At 56.6% G+C, this 14,238-nt stretch overlaps 1 protein-coding gene across 1 annotated transcript in view; it reads left to right on the top strand.

Moving 5' to 3' along the window:
* The window catches only part of ADCY5 (adenylate cyclase 5), a 154,897-nt gene extending 141,317 nt beyond the window's left edge, over positions 1 to 13,580 (top strand). The window contains exons 17-21 of the mRNA XM_022567243.2: positions 504 to 636; positions 6,915 to 7,178; positions 8,239 to 8,443; positions 11,291 to 11,415; positions 13,124 to 13,580. Coding sequence (XP_022422951.2) covers positions 504 to 636; positions 6,915 to 7,178; positions 8,239 to 8,443; positions 11,291 to 11,415; positions 13,124 to 13,252 — 856 coding nt within the window. The 3' untranslated portion in view covers positions 13,253 to 13,580. The remainder of the gene's footprint in view (positions 1 to 503; positions 637 to 6,914; positions 7,179 to 8,238; positions 8,444 to 11,290; positions 11,416 to 13,123) is intronic.
* Positions 13,581 to 14,238: the final 658 nt, after the last annotated feature.

The raw sequence follows: 14,238 nt of genomic DNA, 5'->3' as shown, positions 1-14,238 counted from the left end.
TTGTCAGACACTGTACAAGGAGTTTGCATACAGTGTCTGTAATTCTTGCCACAATCTTGAAATATGGGTGTTATCCCATTTTACAGATTAGGAAACTAAGGTTCAGAGAAGTTAAGAGGACTTGCCCAAGGTTGCCCAAAGATGGTCAGTATGGCCTGCCTGGCTCCCCTGTTACAACCCCTGCCTTGTCAACTGAGAAAGACCTGAGATGTACATGCTGCCTTTTACAAGGGCCTCGTTCATCCCCTGATGTAACCAGAGGGAAGCGCCCCAGTGATGGGGGAGAGGGAGCCATCAGGAGAAGAGTGCTGGCTGCTGAGCTGCAGGCTGAGCCGGGGCTGAGCAGGGGCTGCCCACTGAGAAGGCTTCCTGGAGGAGGCACACCTCAGGCAGTTAGAGAAGGAGGGTGAGGATAGGGGGGCTGGATTGGGAGGTAGAAACAAAGGCCTGAGGGGCCTCAGAGCCCGGCATGAAGTGCCAGGACATCTACCTCCCGCCTGCAGCCCTGAGCACGCGACCAAGGTGGCGCTGAAGGTGGTGACGCCCATCATCATCTCCGTCTTTGTGCTGGCCCTGTACCTGCACGCCCAGCAGGTGGAGTCCACTGCCCGCCTCGACTTCCTCTGGAAACTGCAGGTGGGTGGCCCCGGGCTTGGGGGTCGGGGGTGGGGTTGGGTGGGGCGGGACCCCCAGGCCTCATGGCACTTTGTGAGTGAGCAGTTCATCCGCTGGGCTGGGCTGGGCCTGGGTTCTGCACTGACAAGGCGTCCTGCTCAGCAGCTGACCGGTGTCCCGCGTCCCAGCGAGTCTGCTCCCTGCTCTCTGGGGCCAAGAGGCAAAACCCTGGAGCTCCAGACAAACCCACCCTTGACAGTACCTGGTACCGGGACTCTGATGGGCCTGGGAGAGAGGCTCTTCAGTCACAAAGACAGTGGGCATCCAGATGCCGGGACAGAGGGGAGGCATGGACAGGCCCAGTTTGTGGCAGAGGCAGCAAGGAGTCAGGAGGGCAGGGGGAAAACAGTGGCAGGAGGAGAGGAGAGAAGTAGGGGGAGTGCAGTCCTGGGGCCGCGGAGGCCTTAGTGCAGGAGTTGGTGCCAGAGGCTTCTGAACAGGGCTCGATGTGACCTAAACTGGGCTTGAAGACCCCTCCAGGGGAAGATGGCTGGAAGGGGCATCAAAGATCGTCGACAGGAAGTCCAGCCAGGTGGCTGTGCCCTGGCCTTGATGAGAGGTGGCTCAGGCAGGGGCAGAGGTGCTGTGTGCCCCGGTGGGGCTGGAACCCAGCCAGCACTCTGCCCTCCAGGCTCTGTGCCCTGCGCCGTGATTGTGTCCACCTGCGGGAGGGGTGCTGCTGGGCCATGCACAGGGTACTCCAGGTGCTACAGCAGCAGCCCCTATGGCCCCTTCCGACCTGCTGGACCACCTCAAAAGATGCAGGAGGGGGCACCCAAGGGCCCATGAGAAAGCCTGGTCTTGCCTTTTATATATATATATATATATATATATATATATATGTTTAGTTTATTTTATTTATTTTTGGCTGTGTTGGGTCTCCGTTGCTGTGCCCGGGCTTTCTCTATTTGCGGCGAGCGCGGGCCACTCTTCGTTACGGTGCGCAAGCTTCTCATTGTGGTGGCTTCTCTTGTTGCGGAGCACGGGCTCTGGGTATGTGGGCTTCAGTAGTTGCGGCACACGGGCTCAGTAGTTGTGGCTCGCGGGCTGTAGAGCGCAGGCTCAGTAGTTGTGGCGCACAGGCTTAAGTTGCTCCGTGGCATGTGGGATCTTGCCGGACCAGGGCTCGAACCCATGTACCCTGCATTGGCAGGTGGATTCTTAACCACTGCGCCACCAGGGAAGCCCCAAGAGAAAGCCTGGTCTTAGATGGGAGTGAAGGTGGGGTTCAGACCTGTTATTCTAGCCCAGCCGCCTGCAAGGCCTAGCTTAGCCCGGCTTTTTTTGCCTCCCCTGGCCTGGCCCCTGTGTGCAGACCACTTCTTCAGCTCATCTGCAACTCGCTTAGGCCTCCTCCATCCTCTGCTTCCTAGTAACGTTGAGATTAAAGTCTTCGGGCCGGGGCAGGAGGCCCTGGATTTTCACAGGATGCTAAGTGAAGACGGGGGCATCTGGCTGCCCCTGCTATTGGGTGTCTCTGGTGGGGATGCCCTGAGGCTGGGGGAGCATGTTTTCCATGCGGAATGCCCTGGGTTGGGAGGGGCCTCGGGGTTACCCAGTGTGATGCTGCACCTCCTCTTCTCAGAGAGCAGCCTCCCAGCCTCCTCCCGACTTGCTCATGCCTCTCTTCTTGGGGAAGCTCCCAGGAGGTCCCCAGGTCTCTCCTGGGGGCTGACCAGGCTTTGTGGGGTCCAGGGCCAACGCCCCTCCACTCCTCTGCTCACACCCCCGCCTCCCCCCAGGAGCCCCCAGGGAGCCCCTCCCAAGGTGGTTGCTGTTGGGTGACCCTGTTGTGTTACAAAGGCCCCGAGAAGGGGGCGGAAGCCAGGGAGGGTGAGCCTGCCACTCCGCATCTTTGTGACCAGCTGCCCCTTGACCCGCATCTCGGGGCCTTGTCCAGCTCCTGAGGGCACAGGGTCAAACCGAGGCCGCCTGCCTGCTGAGCAGAGTAGCCTGGAGCTTCCCCGGAGCCCCTACCTCTGGCTCCCCGGTGCCCAGGCAATAGCAGCTTTCTTGTAGCCCCGGAAGACCTGGAGGAGCCATGAGGCGGGGTGCCTGTCTCTCCCAGAGAGCTGAAGCCTTCCAGCTTTCAGCCAGGGTGAACCTCCCTGAACCAAAACAGCCAGGGAAAAAGGGGTGTGTTGTGGACAAGACTTCCTCCAGTCCCCTTGGTCTGAGGCCCCAACATCTGCCCAAAGCACTCCCGTTGCCTCCTGCGTCCCCGGCTGCAGCCTGCCCCCATCCATCCCCCCACCGACCCCAGCTGTGCTGAGGGTTTGGGGAGGTTTGGAGACCCAGTCGATGTCAGGCACTTGTATTGTTAGTGTTTCTCTCCACATGTGGCTGCAGAAGCAGGTCATTTCCACTCTTTATCTTTCCTCCCTGACTTCCTACCCCATACCCATGCACCCCCCCATTTTTACCTTCTTTTATGGAAGTTTTAAAAAATAACTTTAAACTTACAGAATAGTTAAAAGAACAGTATAAAGAACTCCACCAGTCCCTTCATCAGATTCCCCAGCCATTTGTCTACATTTGCTCCGTCACCCCCCCCCTCTCTTTTCTGAAACGATGCCCCATCAACCCCCTAAATTCTCCAGTGTCTATCTCCCAAAAGCAGGGACACTCTCTGCATTATCCCTGTGCGAACTCCCAGTCAGGAAATCAACACCGTCCACCCACAATGCCATCCCACCCACAGAGCTGTTCACGTTGTGTCAACTGTCCCAATTCTGGCCCTGGATCCCATCTGGTGTACCCTATGCATTTAGTTGTCATGTCTCCTGTCTTTCTTCTCCTCTCATGTTTGCCAGTCTTAAAGAGGTCCTTACTCTGTGACCCTCAGTCTAGAGCCCTTGATGTTTCCCATGTCCAGACTCAGGCCATGCCTTCTTGGAGGAAAACCGTGGAAATGACACTGTGCACTTCTCAGAGCATCACCCTGGGGACTCCTCTATGGTGGTCTGTCCCACCCGTGGTGACATTTACCTTGATCACCCACTCAAGTGGGCGTCTGCCAGATTTCTCCACTGTCAGGTACCCATCTTCCCCTTTGTACTCAATTAGCATTTTGTGGAAAGATACTCTGGTATTACGCCAATATTCTGATCTCCAGCAAACCTCACCCACCAGCCTCAGCATCCATTGCTGACTCCTGCCTGCCAGGTAGTGATGACCTATGTCTGTCATTCCTTCTGCATTTGTTAATCGGCATTCTCCTGTAAGGCAGAGCTCTCCTCCTCCCCCTCGCATTTACGTGGTCGTTCATTTATCTGCATCAGCACAGGCTCCCAGATTCCTGTCGGATTCAGTGGGGTTTACTCTGCTCCTCTCACTTATTTTAATGCTTTAGTTGTCCCGGCTCTGGTCGGTGTGTCTTCAGTCGGCTCCATCATTCTTTGAGCATCTTCTTACTTTCTGGCACAAGAAGATGTCTGGGGCTCGTCACGTACTTTCCCTTCAAAGTGCCCCAGTTCTTTTGAGTGGAGCATGGTATTTAGAAACCCAGATCAGGGCACTCAGTGTGCTCACTGTTCTAGGTCCTCTCTGTGGACAAAGCCAGGAAATGTATGTAGGTATAGAGGAACATAGAAACCAACATACACATACACACATACATATAGATGGATACTACTCCAATATCTGTCTGTTGATATTTAAAACCGTGCGTTTATAGCAGCACCCCCATTGCCAGTGCAACACCTCAGGCTTCTTTCTAGCCTTCTCCCTTCCATGCATGCAAATATCATCTCTGGCAGTGAGAACCTCCCCTTCCATTCCTTTCATCTATTTACTCATTGGCTCGACGGAACTGACCTCCCACCCACCCCAGCCCCCTTCTCTGCCCTACCATGCCCTCTCCCCCTCACTGCCCTGCTTCCTTGCACACTGGACATACCACACGTGGCACCCCTTCCTCTGATCACTTCCTTCTTCAGGCACCAAGGGCTCTGCACAAGTCAGGAAGGAAGGGAAAATTGGAAGGGAAGTGGCTGACCACTTCCCATTTTGAAAACAATTAAGAAGGCCATGCACACTGTGTGTGTGTCTGCGGGCGGGTGGTGAGCGTGTCTCTCCCTGCTATAGGTGTGTCAGCCTCTCTCCACTCAAGCTCTCTGACAGGCTCATGATGCGTCCACCTCCCTCCATCTCCCCTTGTGCTCCAGGGCTTTGGGGAGGGATAAACAATAACCTGAACGCAGGTCCTTGGGATGGGTGAGTGATGGTCCAATCCGCACGCCCAGTCTTATGCAGCAGCCCATTTAGCTGTCGGGTCTGTGGTCATGATGGGTGGGTGCGGTGCTGACGGGGAGGTGGGGAGCCTGGGGTTCTTAGCTTCCCTGAAGCACCTGCACGAGGAACACACCCTAACCCGCAAGGCCCCCTCCACTCGGCCTCAGCTCTCGGGAGAGCCCGTTCTTGTCCCCTCCCACAGCATTGAACTTACTAGCACCAGCAAGCGTCTGTGGACCCCTAAGCTATCCTGCCTGGGCAGAGCCCAGCCCTAGAAGCAGCTGGCTGTGCTGCATGTCTTGGGCAGAGCTCCCCAGATGTGGCAGCCACACCTGGCCAGGGCCTCTGCGCTTGGCATGCGTCCCCAGCCGCGTCTCTGCTCCCTGAGTCCCCACCCACAGCCTCCACAGCCACCCTGCCTGCCATGTTGGGCAGAGGCTCTCTGGGAAGGCACGTGTCACATTTCTGCCACCTGCAGGCTGATCCGAGGAGCTGAGGCGCTCCAGCGTCCCCGGACATGTGGGGAGCGGGGGTGGGGGCAGTCAGGTGCATTTTCAGAGGCAGATGGACCAGCTGGGGCTCCTCCACGGGACAGCAGGCGAGAAGTATGGGATTCCCACTCCAGCCTTCTCCCTCTGGCACACCCGTTCCCGAGTAGGAGCAGGTGGTACTTATTTATGGGGAGGGGGGTGGTCAAACTGTCCCACCTCATAGGAGCAGAGGTCACCTGGCAGGAAGACAGCACATGCCCGCTGGACCGCCCCCAGGCACCTGAGGGTCCAGGAGCTTCCTCGGGTGTGACCCCCATCCTTGTGGCCACGTTTCCAGTGGCTCCAGGAATGAAGTGGGTCCTCTCACCTCAGAGGCAAGGCTTAGACCCTGAGCCTTAGGGTCCCTGAGCTTTCTCCTTCCCTGCTGGACCCAGTCCTGCAGGTGTGCCAGCTCCTTCCCTGTAGGCAGCCACCGCCTACCGGGAGATCCGGGGCCCTGAGAAATAGTCCTGGCCCTTTTGGATGTTCTAGTTGCAGTGAATAGAAGGGCCTCCATGTGTAGTTAGGGAAGGCCCAGGCGGGCTGGCTGGATCCTTTAAACAGCCCTGCCAGTGATCCTTTGCCTGCCTGCCTGCCTTACCAACACGGCCACCCCCAGTTCAGGAGGCCATTTTGTTTGCCATTGAGGAGAGGAAGCCTGCAGACTCCAGTCTGTACCCCCGTGTCCCTTGAACACTCTGGTCATCTGGCTCGTCGCATGCCGAGGTGCAGGACTACCTCTGTGCTTCAGCCTGTGGGCCACTGTTGGCCTCTTGACCCGAGGGCTCTGCACTGCCCCTTTATCCTGGAGAGTGAGCTTGTCCCAGACCCAGGACCCAAGCTAGGGGAGAACCAAAGTCATCAGTGATGTCCTTGTCCCGCCCAGGTGGGAACCTCGGGGTACCTGCACCTCCTGGCCCTGCGGGTTGCGTCTGGCCCTGGGATGAGTCAGCTCTTAGGGAACCAGGGAGAACGGGCAGCGCTTCGAGCCCTTTTCTCTGTGGTCAGTCTGCTAAAGTGATTTTTCTCAAACCGCCTTTCCGATCGCATTTCCCGATATGGAGGGGAAAATGGAAAGTCAAGGAGCCTTTGGATGGCCGGAGGGCCATTTGGGTGTGGTTTTGGACCATCCCTTTACCCTCCTGCCTTCTCCTCATCTGGGGCAGACAGGATCCTTCCGGCCTCTCCTCCGGGGCCTGTGTCCACTAAGGGTTCCCTCCTTCAGGATCAATGCTCTCATAGGTGTCGCTTTCCAAGAGGTAGGCGGGAAGAGTTAGCTACCTACAGATCTCTCTTTTCTGTTGGTCAAAGTAAGAGATGCTCTTCATAGAAAACCAGGAAGCAGAGACAGCAGCGAGGATGCAAGGTCAGCACTTGCTGAAATCTTGGGCCTGCGTTGGCACGTGGGCGGATTGCACTGCCTTTTTCTGAGCAGCACGATGCTTGCACTCCCTCTGACCGAGTCCTCTGCCCCAGGCCACCGAGGAGAAGGAGGAGATGGAGGAGCTGCAGGCCTACAACCGGCGGCTTCTGCACAACATCCTGCCCAAGGACGTAGCCGCGCACTTCCTGGCCCGCGAGCGGCGCAACGATGAGCTCTACTATCAGTCGTGTGAGTGCGTGGCTGTCATGTTCGCCTCCATCGCCAACTTCTCCGAGTTCTACGTGGAGCTGGAGGCCAACAACGAGGGCGTCGAGTGCCTGAGGCTGCTCAACGAGATCATCGCCGACTTTGACGAGGTGCGGCCGGGCCCCGACGCCCCCTTTCCCATCACCAGATGTGAGCAGAGGCATCAGGCGCTCTGTGTCCCAGGCACTGTCCCAGGCATCTGCATACATTTCCTCCCCATCACCATGTCACGATGGGGAGGACGTGGCCCCCGCACGTTAAGCATCCTGCCTTGGGTCACTGCCTGCAAGCGGCAGAGCTGGAGTTCCAGCCCAGCTGTTTGAATTCGCAGTCTGTGCACGTTGGCTGCCCCATCGAAGCCCCGCCTGGCTGACTCGCCCCCGTCACCCGCCGTTCCTCTCATGCCATCTAGGACTGGATGGGGCTCAGGCTGGGACTCAGCATTTGAGAGAGTCCGAGGGAGGAGGAGTTCCCAGGCTAAAGGAGGAGGCAGGACAAAGATGCAAAGCCCTGAACAGCAGAGGCAGAAACAAAGACATTTTCTTCTTGGTTTATTACTCCCTTGTTGAGCACCCAGTGTGTGCCAGGCCCTGGGGATGCTGTGATCAGTAGAGCAGTCTCGGGGCTGGGAGCTCACCGCCTAGTGAGCGTGAGAGGGACGAGCCCAGCGGGAATACAGGGGCTGGGGCGTGGAGCTGGGACCAGGCAGTGTCAGAAGCAGGCCCCGAGACTCCCGGGCGGCGGGGTAACTGGAGTTGGCTGCAATGGGTGTGGACAGGCTTCCAGCAGGTCCTGGAGACAGGAGGAGAGTGTCCTGCTGGACAATGGTGAGGAGGTCTCCCTGGGAGGGATGGAGACCTGAGCCGGGAAAGGGGAAAATGGCTGCCAATCCCTGTCGGAGGACAGAGCCCCAGAGGTGACTAGTGACCTGGCCCCAGGGGCTCTTGTACGGGGCTGGGCTCATAGATAGCCCACAGCCACTAGACAGCCACAGGGTAAGTGCTGGAGAAGGCCAGGCTGTTGGGGAGCACCAGGGCTTTGCACTGAGTTGGTGACGGAAACGGGCCCCCTGTGTGAACTGAGGAGACAAGAGGGGCCGTGCTGCTGCACTTCCCTGCAGACCTCAGTGCCCAACTTGGGGGTGACCCAGTTTGTCCTCCATCTGTCCAGATCATCAGTGAGGATCGGTTCAGGCAGCTGGAAAAGATCAAGACCATCGGCAGCACCTACATGGCCGCCTCGGGCCTCAACGACTCCACCTATGACAAGGTGGGCAAGACCCACATCAAAGCTCTGGCTGACTTCGCCATGAAGCTGATGGACCAAATGAAGTACATCAACGAGCACTCCTTCAACAACTTCCAGATGAAGATTGGTGAGCCCGGCCTGGAGTCCCGAGGGCTTGTTGGGACTCCCACCCACCATCCCCCATGCCGCCACCATGACCCAGTCCGAGCAGAGGCTAACAATGCAGTGTGTCCCTGCCCGAGGGGTGGGGGTAGGCCCCCATCACACAGCAGAGTTCTCCCAGGGCCTGGAGGTGCCTCCTCTGCATGGTGGTAAGCACTGGACACCCTCTTTCTGAGTTCCTGCCTCTCCCACTCACTGTGCCTGCCAGAAAGGCTTTGTGGGGGGATGCTGTGCGCCAAGGGCAGAGGGGCCCCCAGTGGGAGAGGCGGGAACTCAGAGAGAGGTTATCACTGAGCTCCAAGTGGTTTCTGTGCACACGTGAGCACGATCTTCTAGGTGCTGTGAAAGCTCTTCTGGTCTACGCGAACTGGGGAAAGAAATGGTGAGGATGTGGAGATAAGTCAAGTCCACATATCCTTCCCTGGATCCCTTCTTTGTCAAATGCCTTGGCCCTCGCTGTGTGGCTTTGAGGAGCTTCGTAGATGCTGTGGTGTCCTGGAGGCAGGGCCGCTGCGGGAGAGAGTGGGGAGCTCTGAGCAGAGGCCCTGGGTCAGTTTCAAAACAGGCAGAGCCATACTCTACTTGTTCAGAAAATCTTTGAACCAAAACCCTATATAATTTTTTTTCATTATTTGTATTAATTTTATTATTTTATTTCTTAATTGAAGTATAGTTGATTTACAATATTATATTAGTTGCGGGTGTACAACATAGTGATTCAATATTTTTATAGATTATACTCCATTTAAAGTTACTATAAAATATTGGCTATATTCCCTGTGCCGTACACCTTTTGGTATTCAATTTTGTTGTTTTATTACCCCAACCTTTTATTCTGACACGTTTCAACTCTACAGAAGAGCTGAAAGAATAGCGCAGAGAAAACCCATGTACATCAGCACACTTGCCTGTTCGCTCCCCTACTATATCCACAAAATGATCTCAGAATCACTAGTCTGTGTTGCTTGATAAGGTTCAAGGTGTCTCAGCAGTTTGTTTTTTTAGCATGTATCTTGCCAAGGATGCCCAGGCTTTCAGAGTAAGAGTTCCTTTTTCAGAAGAAACTGCTTTGTCGAGCATTGCTCTCTCCTCCTTCTGAGGACGGTGGAGGTAAAGAATGCTTTCCAAAAGAGCAGGCCTTTGTTCCTGTCAAAATTTTACTGTATGATTGACCCCCCCCCTCCAAGAAATATCTCAGGCCAAAAATTATTCAGATTTCAAATTCTGTAAAACAGGAACAGAGATTCACCAACAAAAATACTGGTGTTTCAGTTCTAAAAATTAGCACATTAGACTGAAATATTGGATTCCTAAAAATCAATATTGTGATCATGAATGTCCTCAGGAGACCTTTCGTTCTGGCCCGAGTGCTGGGAACTGGGCTTTCCCCGAGGAGCTGGCCGTGTGGGCCCGTGGACACATGCCTGTGGACTGGACCAGGTTTTCGTTTTGCATCGGCTGCTGGAAAGCCAGACCAGAGCCAGCTGGGGGCCTGCTTTAACTGACGGGCAGCCTGTGCTTCTATGTTAATGTCACTCTTGGTTTCCTGGCATGCTGCCATTCTTATTTTCCTTTCACCCCATCTCCCTCACCCGCACTGATCTCCACTTTTCTCCCAGTGTGCACTTATTTCTGTGAGCCGCCCCAGCTCCTTCATTGGACCAGGACTGGGGACTGAGTGGCAGGCAGATAAGTAGCTGGGCAGGCAGTTGGGAGCCTTGTGTGGCAGATCCCGTCCTACAGACTCAGGAACGTCTTCCCTGGGGAGCGTGGCTTTTGGCCAGTGAGGGCGACAGTCCAGCCTGGGAATAGCACGTGAGGTAAAAAGCTACATGTGGTTTGATGGAACCAAAGAGGAGGGTCGTGGAGGGAACAGTTTTGAAAACTGATGACATTTCTGACTTAGTGAGTGGCCAAGGGGTGTATGTGGGAGCTTCTGCTGTGTTTGTGGTCCTGCCGCTCACACACAAGAGTTAAGCAACAGTGAGGCTTAATAAGGCCCAGTGTGAGAGACAGTTTATGTAATAGGAGGGAGCACCCTGGGGCTTGGAGATGGGGCAGGAAATGTCTAGCGAATGCCGGGTGAGGCAGATGTGTCCAGGAAGGACTTCGCCAGGAGAGAAGGAGGAAGGACACTTGAGGTGGAGACCAGCACGGCAGAGGCTCAGGGGCAGGGTTGCTCAGTGTTGTCTTGGGCAGGACTGGGAAGGCAGACAGACCGGAGCAGAAGTGTAGGAGAGAGATGGAGAGGGAGAGCCCATGTGGACGGTGCTGCGGCATCACCGCCCTGGCTCAGAGGCCTGAGGGAGGATTACCTGGAGAGAGGAGACTCTGGGGGCAGGGAGGTGGGCTAGGAGGTAGGTTCTAAGAACGAGAATGGTGGCACCCCTGAAACAAACAGAGGAGCAAGGAAGAAGAAAATGGCGAGTCTGGTATATTGAGTCCGAGTTGAAGGTGAAAACTTAAATGCCACCGAGAGAGGGGGAATTAAGGAAAGGCAATCAGACAACGCAGAGGTTACTGGAAACTTTGAAGAGGGCAGTCTAGCAGTGGATTTGCAGGAGCTGAACGTTGCCTGGGTGGCGAGGACACAGGAGCAGCGGCTATGTGATTGGGTTCCTGTGGTCTCAAGATAGCAAGCATGCAATGGGAGCAGAGCAGTGGCAGCTGTGGGGTTAGGCACAGCCTCAGGGCGGGAGGACGCTGGGTGTCTTCAGGCCAAGAGTCGGGGGGAGGGAGAATGGTAGTGAGGGCAGGCAGGGCAAGCGTCAGTCTGAACCCTGATGAGCACTCTCACTTCTGTCCCCTGCAGGGCTTAATATCGGCCCCGTAGTGGCTGGGGTGATTGGGGCCCGCAAACCTCAGTACGACATCTGGGGCAATACAGTGAACGTGGCCAGCCGCATGGACAGCACCGGCGTGCCCGACCGCATCCAGGTGAGTGCAGGAGCACCCCTGTGGGGACCTCTGTGTGATGCTAAGTGGTCTTCCAGCAGGCCGCCTGCTGTTCTCAGTCAGAATTTCCGCAGCCAGATTTGAGGGTGATGGGGCAGTTGGCGCTGGTATCTTGGAAGCTTGGAGAACACAATTGTGTTTTGGTCCGTCGGTACCTTGGACAGATCTTCTACCCTGTGCAAGCCCTCTACTGGCCACAGAAGGAACTGGGGGGGATGAGGGCAGCCCGCTGCAGATGCCAAGCCACCAGGCACGCAGAGCGGACACGAGGCGGCCGCAACGAGCAGGGTCTTGCCAAATGGAGCCCACAGCACTCAGGGCCTAGCTCTGAGAACCAGACGAGGCCACTGGTCCCGGGATGGCACTCCCACCAGCCTCAACAGCCAAGGCGCCTGGCCAGAGACCTGGAGACGTTCTCCCGTCTTCATCCTTTGCGTCTGGTGCTTGTGATTCCCAGGCCTGCTGCTCTTCAGCCTCTTTTCTTTGTTTTTCTCAGGCCTTCCTTGACTCTTTCTGCTCCAATCTGACACAGAGAGGCCCTGGACTGGGCTCTAGTCTGGCACCCCCGGGTCCCTGTGAGGCTGTGGCCGGTCATTTAGCCTCCGCGGCCTCGGGGGCCACTGTTAAGGTCCTTGCTCACACGGACGCTGCTTAACTGGCCCCTAACTTCTCTCCCCTGGGGGGCCTCTGAACAAAGGGGCTGACCCCAGCACAGCCCTGGCTGGCCTGTGGGTGCTGCCGGAGGGCCCTGGCCAGATGGCCTTCTCTCACCTCCATCCCTGTGCCAAAGCGGGGGGCAGGGGAAGGGACAGCAGGATGGGAGTGGGGGTCCTCAAGGGAGATGGGGAGACAGGATGAGTGTTTACAGAGCCTCCAACCCCAGCCACAGACAGGTGTGAGGGGCTCAGTCAGTAACCACACGACAACCCAGCACCTCGCCTTTGCATGGGGCTTACCTTTCACGGAACATGCTGCCCCCTCCTCCCTGGTCCGACAGCAGGCGTGTGATGGGGGCGCTGGCGGGGGGCGGGTGCTGGCTATGCTCGGAAATGGCTCTTGGATCACCTTGGGGTGAGGCACTCGTCGTCCTGCTGCTCCTGTGCCCCCTGCTCTGGCCCTTCGCCCTGCAGTAGTGCTGTGTCATTACTGAAACCACCTGTGAATTCTCCTCTTTGTTCCAAAAGCCAAAGCAGACAGGCAGTACCATCTGAAGTGAATCCGGGCTCTAGCATTTATTAGCTACGTAACATCGGGCAAGTGACTTAGATTTTATGAGCCTGAGATCATAGTTCTTACCTCACAGAAGGATGAAATGAGATCAGCAGTGGTTCTCCAACTGTCTGTGGTGAAAAACTGGTTTCTAGAACTTTCTGATCACTCAGGAGTGAGACTTTGGTAAACCCTTGGGCAGTGATTGTGGGGAGTCAGACGGCTGTGAGCTCCTGAGCGCCTCCCCTCAGCGTCTGCGTTTCTCCCACTGTGGACGATGACAGGCAGTTTGCGGGCCGCAGGCACACACGAGGTGCTCGCCACGCCACGCAGCAGGGGTGGGTGCTGCCGTCCTTCCGGTTTCTGAGGCCCTTCGTTGGACGAGCCGCCCCGCAGGGGCACGCCGCCCATCCTTCTGAGTCGGAGGCAGTCAGGGCTCAGGTCATGAATGGCCTGTCCTCTCTCCTCGTTTGCCTCCTAGGTCACCACAGACATGTACCAGGTGCTGGCCGCCAACACGTACCAGCTGGAGTGCCGGGGTGTGGTCAAGGTCAAGGGCAAAGGCGAGATGATGACATACTTCCTCAACGGAGGGCCCCCGCCCAGTTAGCAGCCGCTGCGTACGCCAGGCAGCCTGGCCTCCAGAGAAACGGTGGAAGCCTCGCTCCAGCCCACGAAGCCGCCCTGAGATTTTCCACTTTGACTCCAGAAGCAGCTTCTGCCTTGGCGGGCGGGCGGTCTCCGTCCCAGGCCCCGGGGTGCCAGCGTCCTGCCAGCACCAAGCTGACCAAAGATGTCTCCCCCTGTCGTAGATGCCGCCAGACTCGGTCGGAATCTCGTTTTCTAACGGGTGCTGCGGCGCGTGCGCGGGCGGAGAGACGCCGCTGGAGGGGGCCTGGGCGCGCGGCAGCTCTGTGTGCGGGGCCGCGGGAGCACGGCCTCGGCGGGCGGGAGGCGGCGCCACCTGGCCTCGGGCCCTGGGGCTGCTTTTCTATGTGAACCTTTAAACTTCAGACCGAGGCCGAGGCCCAGCTCCGTGGTGGAGGGGGCCCGGGTCAGGAGTGCTGGCTTTGGAGGGACCGAGGCCTTCCTCGCGGGCTCCTCCCACACCCACACACACAGCCGGTGCCCCTGGAGGGGGCAGAACTGCGAGGGGGAGGCCAGAGGCCCCGGAGCAAGGAGTGGCGGTTCTGAGAAAAAGAAAATATTTATTAAATAAAACAAAACACGTTTCTGTGCCCTTCTTTAGACTATGCTAGTTGTATGCGTGTAAGAAACCCACAGGTAAAGCAGGATGCCACTGGGGAGGGAGGGCGGGGAGCCCAACTTGTCTTTTTGTATTTTTTACTTTGTATTATTGAAAACCTTGGAGATCTAACAAATATACCAAATTCTATATTTTGTAAATTCTCTATATTAGAAAACAGCTGTGCACAGCAGGGCATTTGTGCTCATTTGTACTGTACGTATGTCAGTGTACTGGAGTGTGTGTGTGTGTGTTTATGCTGCGGAACTGGTCTCATTCAGGACACCTGTTTCCCTCACTTCAGATTTCCCCAGGTCCAACCAGAACAGTGAGCATATCCTTTCGGGGTA

Source organism: Delphinapterus leucas, chromosome 4 (genome assembly GCF_059928025.1).
Source record: "Delphinapterus leucas isolate spDelLeu-1000000601 "Yukka" chromosome 4, BTC_Dleu_Yukka2, whole genome shotgun sequence".
NCBI lineage: Eukaryota > Metazoa > Chordata > Mammalia > Artiodactyla > Monodontidae > Delphinapterus > Delphinapterus leucas.
The sequence above is the reverse complement of the archived record's forward strand: the minus strand, read 5'-3'. Positions and strand labels throughout refer to the sequence as shown.